This window comes from Cucumis melo, chromosome 12, assembly GCF_025177605.1.
Source record: "Cucumis melo cultivar AY chromosome 12, USDA_Cmelo_AY_1.0, whole genome shotgun sequence".
NCBI lineage: Eukaryota > Viridiplantae > Streptophyta > Magnoliopsida > Cucurbitales > Cucurbitaceae > Cucumis > Cucumis melo.
Window position 1 is genome coordinate 24,350,049 of NC_066868.1, and position 13,963 is coordinate 24,364,011.

Here is a 13,963-nt window from a genome sequence, read left to right on the forward strand (position 1 = left end):
ACTATGCCCATCTAAACAGGAGTTTGAAAATACAGAAACAGAAAAAGAGATTGTGGGGGAGGTGGAAGGGGAAGAACAATATTTTTTCTTTTTCCAAATTGAAACTAATAATCATCATTTTTTTTTATATATAGATTTAATTTTGCTTGTGAAATTCACATGGAGATGTTTCAGAAGAAGGAAAAAAAAAAAACATGGAGATAGGAGACACTTAATACATTAAGTATTTATTAATCTCTAAAATAATGAGATAGTTAAGAACGATTTTTCTTTAAGATGTTATTAAATTTAAAAAAGAAAAAAAAAATCAACGGACCTTAATTAGTTGTCAAATCAATAATTGTGGGGGAGATTTAGGGCATTAAGTGTTCATTATTATATTAGGGAGATATTAGAAGACCGTTTTCCTTTTGAAAAAAATTATATCACTATCTACAAAATGTTAGTCCTCCTTAATTGTTAACAATGTGATTAATTAATAGTGTGAAAAGGCAAATCTTGTCATCAAATATAATAGTTAAAAGTATAGGAATGGATTGACAAAAATGCCATAGAAAATCTCTTCCCATCCAAGTTTTTTTTTTAATATATAGGCTAGTCGGAACTACGTGCGTTATATAAATCGGTAAAATATTTACAAGCGCGCAACAAAATGAAAAAAACCATGAAGGTCTTTGCTTTTGATACTATCCCTAAATGCCTCATACTAATGGAAATATAGTTATCTCATTTATATATCAAAGATCATTCTTTATTTAGTTGATGTGGGATTTTGGTCGTGTGATATCTCCATCTAGATCTAAAAGAAAAATAGTGAAGTAAAAAATCTTAAGATAATGCCTACTTCTAGCTTTTCGATTGTGTGTGTATATATATGTAATTAAAAAGAGAACAACAACAGTTTTCTTTCTTGTAACTAGTCTTCATCATCCTAAAAAGAAAGGTATCTGCCTTAGGATGAGGGATGAGGTACAATAAAATTTCATATCCAACATCTATCAATCAATCCTCTGGTGCTAAATTTTTTTTATCATTAATCAACCTCGATGGTGCTTAATTTTGTGTGATTATTTTCTTGGACAAATTAAACACTTTAGTCCCTATATATGAAGTTGTTGTTTCACTTCGATGTTCAATGCAAAAAATTGTCCAAGTCCGGCAAATAATGATGAAAGAAACGAGGCAACAATTGAACAGATTGTTAAAAGGAACAAAGACGGTAAAATAGAAACTGGATTAGTGAAAGGCTGAGTCGCGGAACACGCTCTCTTTAAAACGTTTTGCGACACGCTCTCTTTAAAACGTTTTGCGACTCTGCTCTGAATCGTGCAAATAAGAATTATGTCTCGTCGTCTCCAGGATAAACAACCCTTTTTCGTCAATTAGTTTTGCACAGAAACTAATTGAAACCGAAACACTCAAAAAAGAACACAGCTCGAAAAACTTTGTACGAAATGAGAAGAATGTTTTTGTTGTGTGTTTTTGAGAGTGAGAGTGAGAGACCTATTTATAGTGGTGGAGGATTAGTAAGGATGAAAAGAATTTAATTGTGAAACGTTACAAATTTATTGCAATAAAACTTTTAACGATAAAAAATTAATTTATAATATTTAACTGTCAAAAAATTAATTTTGTACGGTCAATAAATTTTTCATCCAAATAGAAGTCCATTGTGCTGAAAGTATGTTGTTGATTCAAAATCATGACAAGAAAAAAAAACAACTCAAAAAACAAAGTTAGAGATGGAGAACTCAAGCAGAGAAGAAGTCAAATTAGCTTACCTATGTCATATGAAATATTAATTATATAAGGAATTGTCTCGAGATTTACCCTAATCTTCTAAGGATTAGAATATGATTCGTAGAATTCTATAGAAGTTGATCTTAAATCTGATGAGCATTTCATTATTAGAAGTACAAGTTTTCTCCAATAAATTGTTATTAAAAATCAAAGTCAAAGGAGACAATGGAGTTGAAAAAATTCTTCGCCTCGTTATTGAAATCTTCTTGTTGGAATTTAATCAAATTTTAATTCCAGAGAAGAAAGGGTGACAGCGATATGTTCATGTGTTTATGAAATTATACTAGAGTGCAAAATATGATAATATATAATGTTTCTTGCTGATGAAATATATATATATATATATATATATATAAATTCATCATTTGAATGTTTTCACAATGTACAACAAAAAGACAATGTAGCTGCTTGAACATGGAAGATCAATAAGGCTTGGTTTCACTTGAAGGAAGCCATGGCAAAACTGATTTCCATTTTTCTGTTTTTTTGGACGACCATCGCTCTGTTTCCAAGAAAATCATTAGCAGTTGATAGCATAAAAGCAGGGGAATCCATGAGTGGTAGTGCCCAGATATTAGTTTCAGCTCAACAGAAGTTTGTGTTGGGAATCTTTAATCCCGAAGGCTCCAAATTTAAATATTTGGGAATATGGTACAAGAACATCCCACAGATGACTATCGTATGGGTTGCAAACAGAGACAACCCATTTGTAGGTTCCTCTGCCAAATTAACATTCAATGAAGAAGGAAACATTATTCTTATGGATGAAACAGATGGAGTTTTATGGTCTTCCACTTCTTCAGTATACGTGAAAGAACCGGTTGTTCAACTACTAGATAACGGTAATTTGGTATTAGGAGAATCTGAGTCTGGAAATTATGTGTGGCAGAGTTTCGATTATGTCACTGACACTCTATTACCCGGCATGAAACTGGGTCGAGACTCGAAAGCGGGTATGAACTGGAAGTTAACGTCATGGAAAAGCCGGAACGATCCCTCCTCTGGGGATTTCACTTATGTTATGGACCCTGGAGGGCTTCCCCAGCTTGAAATTCATAGAGGAAACTTCACAACGTACAGGAGCGGCCCCTATTTGGGTAGTAGGTTTAGTGGCGGTTACTACCTTAGAGAAACGGCAATTATAACTCCACGGTTCGTTTATAATGCGAATGAAGCATTCTATTCATACGAGTCTGCGAAAAATCTCACTGTCAGATATACACTGAACGCAGAAGGCTACTTCAACCTATTTCATTGGAACGATGATGGAAATTATTGGCAGAGTTTGTTCAAGTCACCAGGAGACGCCTGCGATGACTACGGACACTGCGGAAATTTTGGTATTTGTACATTTTCTGTCATAGCTATATGCGATTGCATTCCTGGGTTTCAACCAAAATCGCCAGATGATTGGGAAAAGCAAGGCAGCTCTGGTGGGTGCGTTAGAAGGGACAATAAGACCTGCAAAAATGGAGAGGGGTTTAAAAGAATTAGCAATGTGAAATTACCAGATTCTTCTGCGAAGAATTTGGTTAAGCTTAATACAAGCATTCAAGACTGCAAAGCGGCGTGCTTGAGTGATTGCTCTTGCTTGGCCTATGGAAGGATGGAGTTTTCCACAGGAGAAAATGGCTGCATCACATGGTTTGAGAGATTGGTGGATATGAAAATCCTTCCTCAAAATGGACAGGATATCTATGTAAGGTTGGCTGCTTCAGAATTAGGTATATAATTGCAGTCTTATATCAGTTTCTTTCTTTTTCCCTTTGTAACTGTTTGTGTTTGTGAATTGAAGATTAGAATAACCAATGCTTTGTTATTGTAGAATCGTCTAAAAGGAAGCTTATAGTTGGGCTGAGTGTGTCTGTTGCTTCACTGATAAGCTTCTTGATTTTTGTTGCTTGCTTTATCTATTGGCGTAGAAGGAGGGCTGAGGGTAAGTACTCTAATGATGTACCCTATCATTTTACGTCCACGGAAAAGCTTAAAGAATATTTAAGATAAAGAAGAAACACGTGACCAGCAATTCTGATTGGATGACACTGAGAGTTGCAAAAAGAGATGTATCCATCCACACAAAGTATACTTTTCATATGATTGATCCTGATCTAATTGTTTGTTTCTTGTCTCCAAATTTGGTTGAACCAGGTAATGAGGTTGAGGCTCAAGACGACGAAGTTGAGTTGCCACTCTATGATTTTACAAAGATCGAGACTGCCACGAATAATTTTTCTTTGTCAAATAAGATTGGCGAAGATGGTTTCGGTCCTGTGTACAAAGTACTTTTTCTTTCTAACACATATTTGTATTGAAACTCATTTCAACCCTATTTGGAATGTTTTTTTTTTCAAAGTGCTTATAAATTGTAGGGAATGCTTCCATGTGGACAAGAAATTGCAGTAAAAAGACTGGCAGAGGACTCAAGCCAAGGGCAAACCGAGCTAAGAAACGAGGTTCTATTGATCTCCAAACTCCAACATCGTAATCTCGTCAAGCTACTTGGTTTCTGCATTCATCAACAAGAAACATTGTTGGTCTATGAATATATGCCAAACAAAAGTCTAGACTATTTTCTCTTTGGTTGGTGCCAGACTTGCTTTCCGCACTCTATATATGCTTGTTTGGTTGAACAAACGATTTTGTGAATACTTGTGGTTCCTTTATATTGTTTTTCTTTTCAATTAACTATGCGGCCAATTAAGTTTGTCTTTAATTTCTTGATATAGATGACAAGAAGCGATCTTTACTCAGTTGGAAAAAGAGGATGGATATTATAATTGGAATAGCTAGAGGTCTCCTCTATCTCCACCGAGATTCAAGGCTTATAATTATACATAGAGATCTCAAAGTGAGTAACATCTTACTGGATAACGAAATGAATCCAAAAATTTCGGACTTTGGTTTGGCTCGCATGTTTGGTGAAGACCAAACTATGATACGAACTAAAAGAGTTGTTGGGACTTAGTAAGTGTATCTTCTTGCTTCATTTTTCTCCTTATATGCTTTTGTTGGATTTCATTTCTTAGCTTTTTGAGGAAATTTTTAATACCATGAATCTTATCAATATAGTGGCTATATGTCTCCTGAATATGTAATCGACGGATACTTTTCAATGAAATCAGATATCTTCAGCTTTGGAGTTATTCTTTTAGAAATAATTAGTGGTAAGAAGAACAGAGGCTTCTTTCATCCTGACCATCAACTAAATCTTCTTGGACATGTGAGTATTATATTAAAATTGTTGCAAACAAAATGTAGTGTGAAAATTTGTCAAGTATGGAAACTAACTTGAAGGATCACCAGGCATGGAAACTTTGGGATGAAGGCAATGCTTTGGAATTAATGGATGAGACATTGAAGGATCAATTCCAAAACTCTGAAGCCCAACGATGCATTCAAGTAGGACTTTTGTGCGTTCAAGAGAATCCTAATGAAAGGCCAACTATGTGGTCAGTACTTTCAATGTTAGAGAGTGAAAATATGGCATTATCTCTACCAAAACAACCTGGATTTTACACAGAAAGAATTATTTCTAAGACACATAATTTACCAGATGAAGCCTCTTGTAGTACCAATGAAGTGACCGTTACACTGTTGGATGGTCGCTAGTCATCAATTGACAAAAGATTATTGAGTTTCCCTTTCATTGCTTTGCTTGACTGCCAAAAAGAAACCTTTTAACAGCATTTACAATTTTCCCCTTTTCATTCTGTTGGCTAGAAACTGGCTTCTGCTATGAATTTGATGATAGCTCGACGAATATTTTCCTCTCTTTATATATATATATATATATATATATATATATATATATATATATTTGAAGTTTCAAAATTCACATTTTAGTTCTTAAGATTTGAAAAATGATTCTAAATGATCATTAACTGAACTTTAAACTAACACAGTATTGACTGGACTGTTAACTTTAAACTTGGGGGAATAATCCATTCTGAAAATGTATATAAAAGTGTTCATATGCCAGCAGCTTTGCCAGCGGCATAATCTATTTTGCAAAAAGTGTATATAAAAAGAATTGACAGTTAGCATTTTTGGGCAGATTCTAATCTCATGTATGAACTTGAACAATCCTAAGTTGGTTGACTTGACCAATTTACTATTAACAACTATTTCAAACTTCAAATGTTAGGCACAAAATGTACATTAAATTCAAATATCATAATGGTAGCACTTTGTTAAAAGTTGGTACAAATTAGGGGCGAGGGGATTTGAAGCCAAAAACCTCTTACTACCAGGTAGATACAGATGTCAGTAGAGCTAAACTCTTGTTTACAACAAGACTTAAATTGCAACATCAGTTGCTGTGGAAACAGAGTTTATAATAACAGTAAAACCTTAAAAAAAATACAAGAAAGGGCATCTAACCAAATAATACAAGTCAAAGGAGACCTGGTGTCAAAAAAATTATTCGCATCATCGTTCAAATTATCTTATTGGCATCTAACCAAATTTTAATTCCATAGAAGAAAGGGCGACAGTGATGGTATATATAAATATAAATTCACAGTTGAATATCTTCACATCGTTCTCATGGATTAATATTTAGATCAAAATGAGAATGTAGCTGCTTGAACATGTCATACTCCACAAGATCAGTAAGCTTGGTTTTACTTGAAAGAAGCCATGGGAAAACTGATTTGGAGATACAGGTTTCCGAGAAAATCATTAGCAATTGATAGCGTAAAAGCAGAGGAGTCGATGAATGTTAGTACCCAGATATTAGTTTCAGCACAACAGAAGTTTGTGTTGGGAATGTTCGTTTTATTCAATTTGCATTTAACCTATTCAAAGTTAACAATTATGGAAATTTTCTTAATTAACTTTTTATTTGGATGTCTCAAATAAAGTAACCTGATAGACCACTACCACCTCCTATAATACATCAGTACAGCCGCAGTGGAAAGAAATAGATAGCAAGTTAGTTAGCCTAAATAATCAAATAAATAGTTAGGTTAGTTAACCTAAACAATCAAATAAATAGTTAGGCTGTTATAGAAGTTTGTTACAGAAATAGTTAGAAAGTTAGTTAGCAGAAAAGTATAAATAACACATGAATACAAGAGATTAGGGAGGAGAAGTTTCATGAGAGAAAGTTCCTATGTCCATTCTTGGAAGAGAGTTCGATATTGTAATTCTTTCATTAATATCAATAAAGCAAGCTTATTGGTTACTTCATAAGAGAGGGTCCCATCATAACCACAACAAAGCTAGAAGGTCGTAAAACACACCTTCCAACGATTGATGACATTTGTAACACACGAGTGTCCTTGTCATATTTTTTTTAGTTCAGCAATCATGGTGGTGGGAGGATAAAATTATCCCTTGTAGCTAGTCTTTCGGGTTGGTCAGTTTGTATCATTTATTCTCTATAATAGTTGTCAAAGTGAACTTGGCGATAATTAGATAATTAGTATAGTCTTCCATCATCCTAAAGGTTTGATCCTCGATCCATACAATTGTTTACTAAAAAACCTAACCTAATTTTCAAATGATTAGTATCTTGTCCTTTTGTTATTATATCTTGAAAATCTTCTCCTCATAACATGCCAAAGTATCGGATAAAATCTACAGTTTTACGCGGATACAACCATTTATCCAATATACAGTAAAAATCAAGCCTTTATAGATCTTAGAGGGGAAACTTGAAGATAACTTTCTTTAGTCCCAAAAATTCTCTGGCTTGCCCCATTTCATGTTAAATGTAAATGGAAAAATAAATTTTTGAAATCTGATTTCAAAGGAACAACGGAGGAGTCAGTGTGGCAGTCAAGCAACGCAGTGAAAGAGAAACTCTACTTATCGACCATCCAGCTGTGTAAGGGTCACTTTATTAGAAGTACAAGAGGTTTCCACTGGTAATTTATGGGTCTTAAAAATCATTCTTTCTGTGTAAAATTCAGGCTGTTTAGGTTGAGATAATACCATATTTTCACTCTCTAACATTGAAAGTACTGACCACATAGCTGGCCTTTCATTGGGATTCTCTTGAACGCACAAAAGTCCTACTTGAATGCATCGTTGGGCTTCAGAGTTTTGGAATTGATCCTTCAATGTTTCATCCATTAATTCCAAAGCATTGCCTTCATCCCAAGGTTTCCATGCCTGATGATTCAACAACTTCAAGTTATTTTCCATACTTATCAAGTGAGGAATTCAATTTTTTTTAACGTCGTATCGAGTGTATATACTTCAAAAAGAAATTTAAAAAAAATTAAAGCATATGCTTTTGTTAACTAATAACTGTTTTATATATAGTTTTTAAAACCATACGCATTTTGTAGCATAGTATATCTTGATACATCAAATTTGTGATAGTAGTGATAATTGATGGAAGAAACTCATTTTTTGTCCATTAAAGTATGATCAAATCCTAACTTGTAAGCTGTTAGAAAATAAAATAAAAGAGTCGAATATAAATGAGCACATTAGGAAAGTTGTTTGTAAGATCAGTATTAATTATTTATAAGATATGGAATCTTCACACCTCAAGGCTTCAAATTCCAATATTTAAAAATATGGCATAAAAACATCACACAAACCACCTTCACCAATCTTATTATGAAAAGAGAAATAGTTTTTGGCAACCTCAATCTCAGTAAAATCATAGAGTGGCATCTCAACTTCATCATTTTCTTGAGATTGAATCTCACCTGCAGTGATCTTATCACAAAACTTTGTCTATCAGCAATTGACAGATTAATCATTTATATACGGAAGTAGGAGAAATGTGTTTACCTTCAACTTTGCTTCTACGCCATAGGATAAATGCAGTCCTATGACGGATTGTTTGAGCTTTTTCACTACGTTAACTTCCTGTTCAGGCCGCTTTTCAAGTCCCACCCAAGTTTCATGCCAGGTAACAGAGTATCGGAGGGATAATTTCATCTCTTTCATTCATAAGAACAAGGTTTCATCCATTGAATATCAATCTGGCTGAGGAATTTACAAGTGGTTTGGCTCTGTTTGCTACCCACACAACAGTCTCTGGGATGTTGTTGTACCATATTCCCAAGTACTGAAATTTGGAGTCTTTAGGATTGAACATTCCCATCACAAACTTCTCTTCTTCTGAAATTAATATCTGGGTACTAACATTCATTGACTCCTCTGCTTTTATGCTATCAATTACTAATGATTTTCTTGGAAGCAGAGCAATCGTGGTCCAGAAAAACAGAAAAATCGAAAACCTACACCTCCAAATCAGTTTTCCCATGGCTTCTTTCAAGTAAAACCAAACTTATTGATCTTCTGGAGTATGACGTAATCAAGCAGCTACATTCTCATTTTGATCTAAATATTAATCCATGAGAACGATGTAAAGAATAAAGATATTCAACTGTGAATTTATATTTATATATACCATCACTATCACCCTTTCTTCTGTGGAATTAAAATTTGGTTAGATGACAATAAGATAATTTCAACGATATGATGCGAATAATTTTATCACCATGGTCTCATTTGACTTGTATTTTTAATAATTTATTGGAGAAAATTTTGTTTGGTACATGATATGGAAAATGGACTCACATATGTTATTAATCAAAGGTTTTACTGTTACTGTAAACTTTGTTTCCACCGCAATTGATATTGCAATTTAAGTCTTACCAAATAAAAGTTTAGCTCAACTGACATCGGTATGTACCTGATAGTAAGATCTCGGCTGCAAATCCCCTCCCCCTAATTTGTATTGACTTTTAACAAAGTGATACAATTATGAGATTTGAATTTAATGTACATTTTGTGACTAACATCTGAAGTTTGAAATAGTTGTTAATCGTAAATTAGTCAAGTCAACCAACTTAGGATTGTTCCGATTCATACATGAGATTAGAATCTGCCAAAAACTGCTAACTGTCAATTCTATTTATATACACTTTTTGAAAATATATTATGCCGCCGGCAAAGCTATTTCAGTATATGTACATTTCTACATACATTTTTCAGAATGGATTATTCCCCCAAATTTAAAGTTAACGGTCCAGTCAATACTGTGTTAGTTTAAAGTTCAGTTACTAACTATTTAGAATCATTTTTTAAAACTTAAGAACTAAAATGTGAATTTCAAACTTCAAAGACCATATATATATATATATATATACGGAGAAAGAAAGGAAAATATTCGTCGGAGTTATTATCAAATATTTCAAAACACAAGCCAGTTTATAGCCAACAGAATGAAAAGGAGAAAATTGTAAATGCTGTCAAGAAGGTTTCTTTTTGGCAGTCAAGCAAAGCAATGAAAGGGAAACTCAATAATCTTTTGTCAAATTAATGACTAACGACCATCCAGCAGAGTAACGGTCACTTTATTGGTAGTACAAGAGGCTTCAACTGGTAAATTATGGGTCTTAGAAATAATTCTTTCTGTGTAAAATCCAGGTTGTTTAGGTAGAGATAATGCCATACTTTCACTCTCTAACATTGAAAGTACAGACCACATAGCTGGCCTTTCATCAGGGTTCTCTTGAACGCACAAAAGTCCTACTTGAATGCATCGCTGGGCTTCAGAGTTTTGGAATTGATCCTTCAATGTTTCATCCATTAATTCCAAAGCATTGCCTTCATCCCAAAGTTTCCATGCCTGGTGATCCCACCACAACTTTCAAGTTAGTTTCCATACTTGACAAATTTTCCCAGTACATCTGGTTTGCAACTATTTTTAATATAATACTCACATGTCCAAGAAGATTTAGTTGATGGTCAGCATGAAAGAAGCCCCTGTTCTTCTTACCACTAACTAGTTCTAAAAGAATAACTCCAAAGCTGAAGATATCTGATTTCATTGAAAAATATCCGTCGATTGCATATTCCGGAGACATATAGCCACTACATTGATAAGATTCAAGGTTTTCGTCAAAAAGCCAAGAAAATTGACATCCAACAAAAGCATATAAGGAGAAAAATGTAGTAAGAAAGTAGACTTACTAGGTCCCAACAACTCTTTTAGTTCGTGTCATAATTTGGTCTTCACCAAACATGCGAGCCAAACCAAAGTCCGAAATTTTTGGATTCATTTCGTTATCTAGTAAGATGTTACTCACTTTGAGATCCCTATGTATAATTATAAGCCTTGAATCTCGATGGAGATAGAGAAGACCTCGAGCTATTCCAATTATAATATCTAACCTCTTTTTCCAACTAAGTAAAGTTCGCTTCTTGTCATCTATATCAAGAAATTAAAGAGAAACTTAATTGGCCGTATATTTAATTGAAAAGAAAAAACAAAATAAAAGGAACTAGAAATATTCACAAAATCGTTTGTTCAACCAAACAAGCATATATAGAATGTGGAAAGCAAGTCTGGCACCAACCAAAGAGAAAATAGTCTAGACTTTTGTTTGGCATATATTCATAGACCAGCAATGTTTCTTGTTGATGAATGCAGAAACCAAGTAGCTTGACGAGGTTACGATGTTGGAGTTTGGAGATCAATAGAACCTCGTTTCTTAGCTCGGTTTGCCCTTGGCTTGAGTCCTCTGCCAGTCTTTTTACTGCAATTTCTTGTCCACATGGAAGCATTCCCTACGATTTATAAGTACTTTGAAAAAATATTCCAGATAAGCTTGAAATGAGTTTCAATACAAATATGTGTTAGAAAGAAAAATTACTTTGTACACAGGACCGAAACCACCTTCTCCAATCTTATTTGAAAAAGAAAAATAATTTGTGGCGGTCTCAATCTTCCTAAAATCATAGAGTGGCAACTCAACTTCGTCCTCTTGAGCCTCAACCTCATTACCTTGTTCAACCAAATTTGGAGAAAAGAAACAAACAATTAGATCAGGATCAATCATATGAAAAATATACTTGTGTGGATGCACATATCTCTTTTTGCAGCTCTCGGTGTCATCCAATCAGAGTTGCTGGTTCACTTGTTTCTTCTTTATCTTAAATATTTTTTAAGCTTTTCTGTGGACGTAAAATGATAGGGTACATCATTAGAGTACTTACCCTCAGCCCTTCTTCTACGCCAAAAGATAAAGCAAGCAACAAAAATCAAGAAGCTTATCAGTGAAGCAACAGACACACTCAGCACAACTATAAGCTTCCTCTTAGGCGATTCTACAATAAAATGAAGCATTGGTTGTCACAATATTCTCTTTACACTCGAGTTAACAAGAACCAAACAGCACTGACAGAGGCCAAAAGAAACAGATACCTGATTCTGAAGGCTTTGCAGTTACATTTAATTCTGAAGCAGCCAGTCTCACATAGATATCCTGTCCATAATCAGGAAAGATCCTAATATCCACCAACTTCTTAAACCATGTGATGCAGCCACTGCCGCCAGTGGGAAGCTCCATTATTCCATATGCCAAGCAAGAGCAATTACTCAAGCATGCCGCTTCGCAGTCATGAAAGCTCACATCGACATTCACCAAATCGCCTGAAGAATCTGGCCATTTCACGTTGCTGATTCTTTTAAACCCCTCTCCATTTTCGCAGGTTCGATTGTCTCTTCTAACGCAGCCACCTGACCAGCTATGCTTTCCCCAATCATCTGGCAATTTTGGTCGATACCCATAAACGCAATCACAGAGAGCTGCGACGGAAAGTGTACAAAGACCAAAATTTCCGCAGCTTCCGTAGTCATCACAAGTATCTCCTGGAAATGAAGACAAACTGTACCAATCATTTGCATCATCCATCCAATACAATAGTTCGAAGTAGCCTTCTGCGTGCAGTGCATATCTTACAGTAAGATTTTTTGTAGACTCGTATGAAAAGAATGCTCCTTCCGCATTATAATTGAACTGTGGTGAAGTAATTGCCACTTCTCTAAAAACAGAACTGCGACTAAACCTATTACCGAACCATGGGGCATCCCTGTACGTTGTGATGTTTCCACTGCGAGTTTCAAACTGGGGAAGTCCATCAGGGTCCATACCAAAAGTGAAATCCCCAGATGACGGATCGTTCAAGCTTTTCCATGACGTTAACTTCCAGTTCATACCGGTTTTTGAGTCCCAACCGAGTTTCATGCCCGGTAACAGAGTATCAGAAGGGTAATCAAAACTCTGCCACACATAATTTTCAGACCCGGATTCTCTTATAACCAAATTACCATTATCTAGTAGTTGAGCAACTGGTTCCTTAACAATTTCTGAAGAAGTGGAAGACCATAGAATTGCATCGCTTTCATCCTGAAGAACCAGGCTTTGTCCTTTGAGTGTTAATCTGGCAGAGGAATTTACAACTGGGTTGTCTCTGTTTGCTACCCACACAACCGTTTGTGAGATGTTCCTGTACCATATTCCCAAGTAGTAAAATTTGGAGTCTTTAGGATTGAAAATTCCCAGCTCAAACTTCTGTTGAGCTGAAACTAATATTTGGTTACTGCCATTGATGGATTCCCCTGCTTTTATGCTGTCAATTGCAAATGATTTTCTTGGAAACACACCCATAATCGCCCAGAACAACAGAAAAATCGAAACCCCGCATCTCCAAATCAGTTTTCCCATGGTTTCCTCCAAGTCAAACCAAGGCAATTGAACTTCTGGAGAACGATATGTTCAATCAGATACATTGTCACTTTGATCTAGATATTAATCCATGAGAACGTTGTCAAAACATTCAACTGTGAATTTATATTTTATCAGTAAGAATACGCATCATATATGGCCCTCTCAAATCAGAATTCGATTAAAATAAAATTTGAATCGTAGAAAGTACTCAACAAGGACGCTCAGATTTTTTTTTTTTTTTTTTTTTTTTCCTTTTCTTTTACAATGCCTCTTCTTTGACATATCGGGTGGTAGATTTTTGAAGAAATGTAAATTCCAGTTCCCACTGAAGCCATTTTTCCTTAGTTCTTTAACCTTAGTTTTCAGTTGGGTCCCTAAAAAGGGCCATACAAATTTTTCTGAGATTAGGGATTATATACAATTATCACAATATAAATTAAAAGTTAGTCAAAATGGTAAATTACTTGCTTTGAATCTAAAGAAGCAATGGGAGAACTAATTTGCAGGCACAAGGTTTCAGCTTTTGTCAATCATAAGAACTAAAGTTATAGCTTGTTTAACTTAAAGTAACATTTTGAATAAATTTTAATTTATTGAAAATACAATTCAAAGGAGACCATAGAATTATTTTCTTTGCATCAAGAAGTCAATGAAGAAATTAGTTAAAGGCAAAATAAATA

At 34.7% G+C, this 13,963-nt stretch overlaps 3 protein-coding genes across 3 annotated transcripts; 1 reads left to right on the forward strand and 2 right to left on the reverse strand.

Moving 5' to 3' along the window:
- The first annotated feature begins 2,194 nt into the window (after window positions 1-2,194).
- LOC103485852 (G-type lectin S-receptor-like serine/threonine-protein kinase At4g27290) lies at window positions 2,195-5,538 on the forward strand. The gene is made up of 7 exons (XM_008443581.3): window positions 2,195-3,524; window positions 3,626-3,736; window positions 3,949-4,079; window positions 4,170-4,380; window positions 4,527-4,764; window positions 4,870-5,020; window positions 5,104-5,538. The coding sequence occupies exons 1-7, from the start codon at window positions 2,255-2,257 to the stop codon at window positions 5,407-5,409; spliced, it is 2,418 nt and encodes an 805-aa protein (XP_008441803.2). The 5' UTR covers window positions 2,195-2,254; the 3' UTR covers window positions 5,410-5,538.
- Window positions 5,539-6,824: 1,286 nt separating this feature from the next.
- On the reverse strand, window positions 6,825-9,078 carry LOC103485867 (putative cysteine-rich receptor-like protein kinase 12). The gene is made up of 2 exons (XM_008443595.3): window positions 8,551-9,078; window positions 6,825-7,917 (listed from the first exon to the last, which is right to left on the reverse strand). Exons 1-2 carry the CDS (start codon window positions 8,707-8,709, stop codon window positions 7,612-7,614), a joined length of 465 nt encoding a protein of 154 aa, XP_008441817.2. The 5' UTR covers window positions 8,710-9,078; the 3' UTR covers window positions 6,825-7,611.
- Window positions 9,079-9,924: 846 nt separating this feature from the next.
- LOC103485875 (G-type lectin S-receptor-like serine/threonine-protein kinase At4g27290) lies at window positions 9,925-13,556 on the reverse strand. Its single transcript, XM_008443608.3, has 7 exons — window positions 11,978-13,556; window positions 11,770-11,880; window positions 11,427-11,557; window positions 11,130-11,340; window positions 10,744-10,981; window positions 10,494-10,644; window positions 9,925-10,399 (listed from the first exon to the last, which is right to left on the reverse strand). The coding sequence occupies exons 1-7, from the start codon at window positions 13,278-13,280 to the stop codon at window positions 10,094-10,096; spliced, it is 2,451 nt and encodes an 816-aa protein (XP_008441830.2). The 5' UTR covers window positions 13,281-13,556; the 3' UTR covers window positions 9,925-10,093.
- Window positions 13,557-13,963: the final 407 nt, after the last annotated feature.

Excerpts from the sequence above, each read along its gene's own strand:
- LOC103485852 (XM_008443581.3), top strand. The coding sequence starts at position 2,255 with ATGGCAAAACTGATTTCCATTTTTCTGTTTTTTTGGACGACCATCGCT. Across the intron at positions 4,080-4,169 it reads GTTTCGGTCCTGTGTACAAA|GGAATGCTTCCATGTGGACA; the intron begins GTACTTTTTCTT and ends TATAAATTGTAG. Across the intron at positions 4,381-4,526 it reads TCTAGACTATTTTCTCTTTG|ATGACAAGAAGCGATCTTTA; the intron begins GTTGGTGCCAGA and ends TTCTTGATATAG.
- LOC103485867 (XM_008443595.3), bottom strand. The coding sequence starts at position 8,709 with ATGAAAGAGATGAAATTATCCCTCCGATACTCTGTTACCTGGCATGAA. Across the intron at positions 7,918-8,550 it reads GCGTAGAAGCAAAGTTGAAG|GCATGGAAACCTTGGGATGA; the intron begins GTAAACACATTT and ends TTGAATCATCAG.
- LOC103485875 (XM_008443608.3), bottom strand. The coding sequence starts at position 13,280 with ATGGGAAAACTGATTTGGAGATGCGGGGTTTCGATTTTTCTGTTGTTC. Across the intron at positions 11,558-11,769 it reads GCGTAGAAGAAGGGCTGAGG|GTAATGAGGTTGAGGCTCAA; the intron begins GTAAGTACTCTA and ends TGGTTGAACAAG. Across the intron at positions 11,341-11,426 it reads GTTTCGGTCCTGTGTACAAA|GGAATGCTTCCATGTGGACA; the intron begins GTAATTTTTCTT and ends TATAAATCGTAG.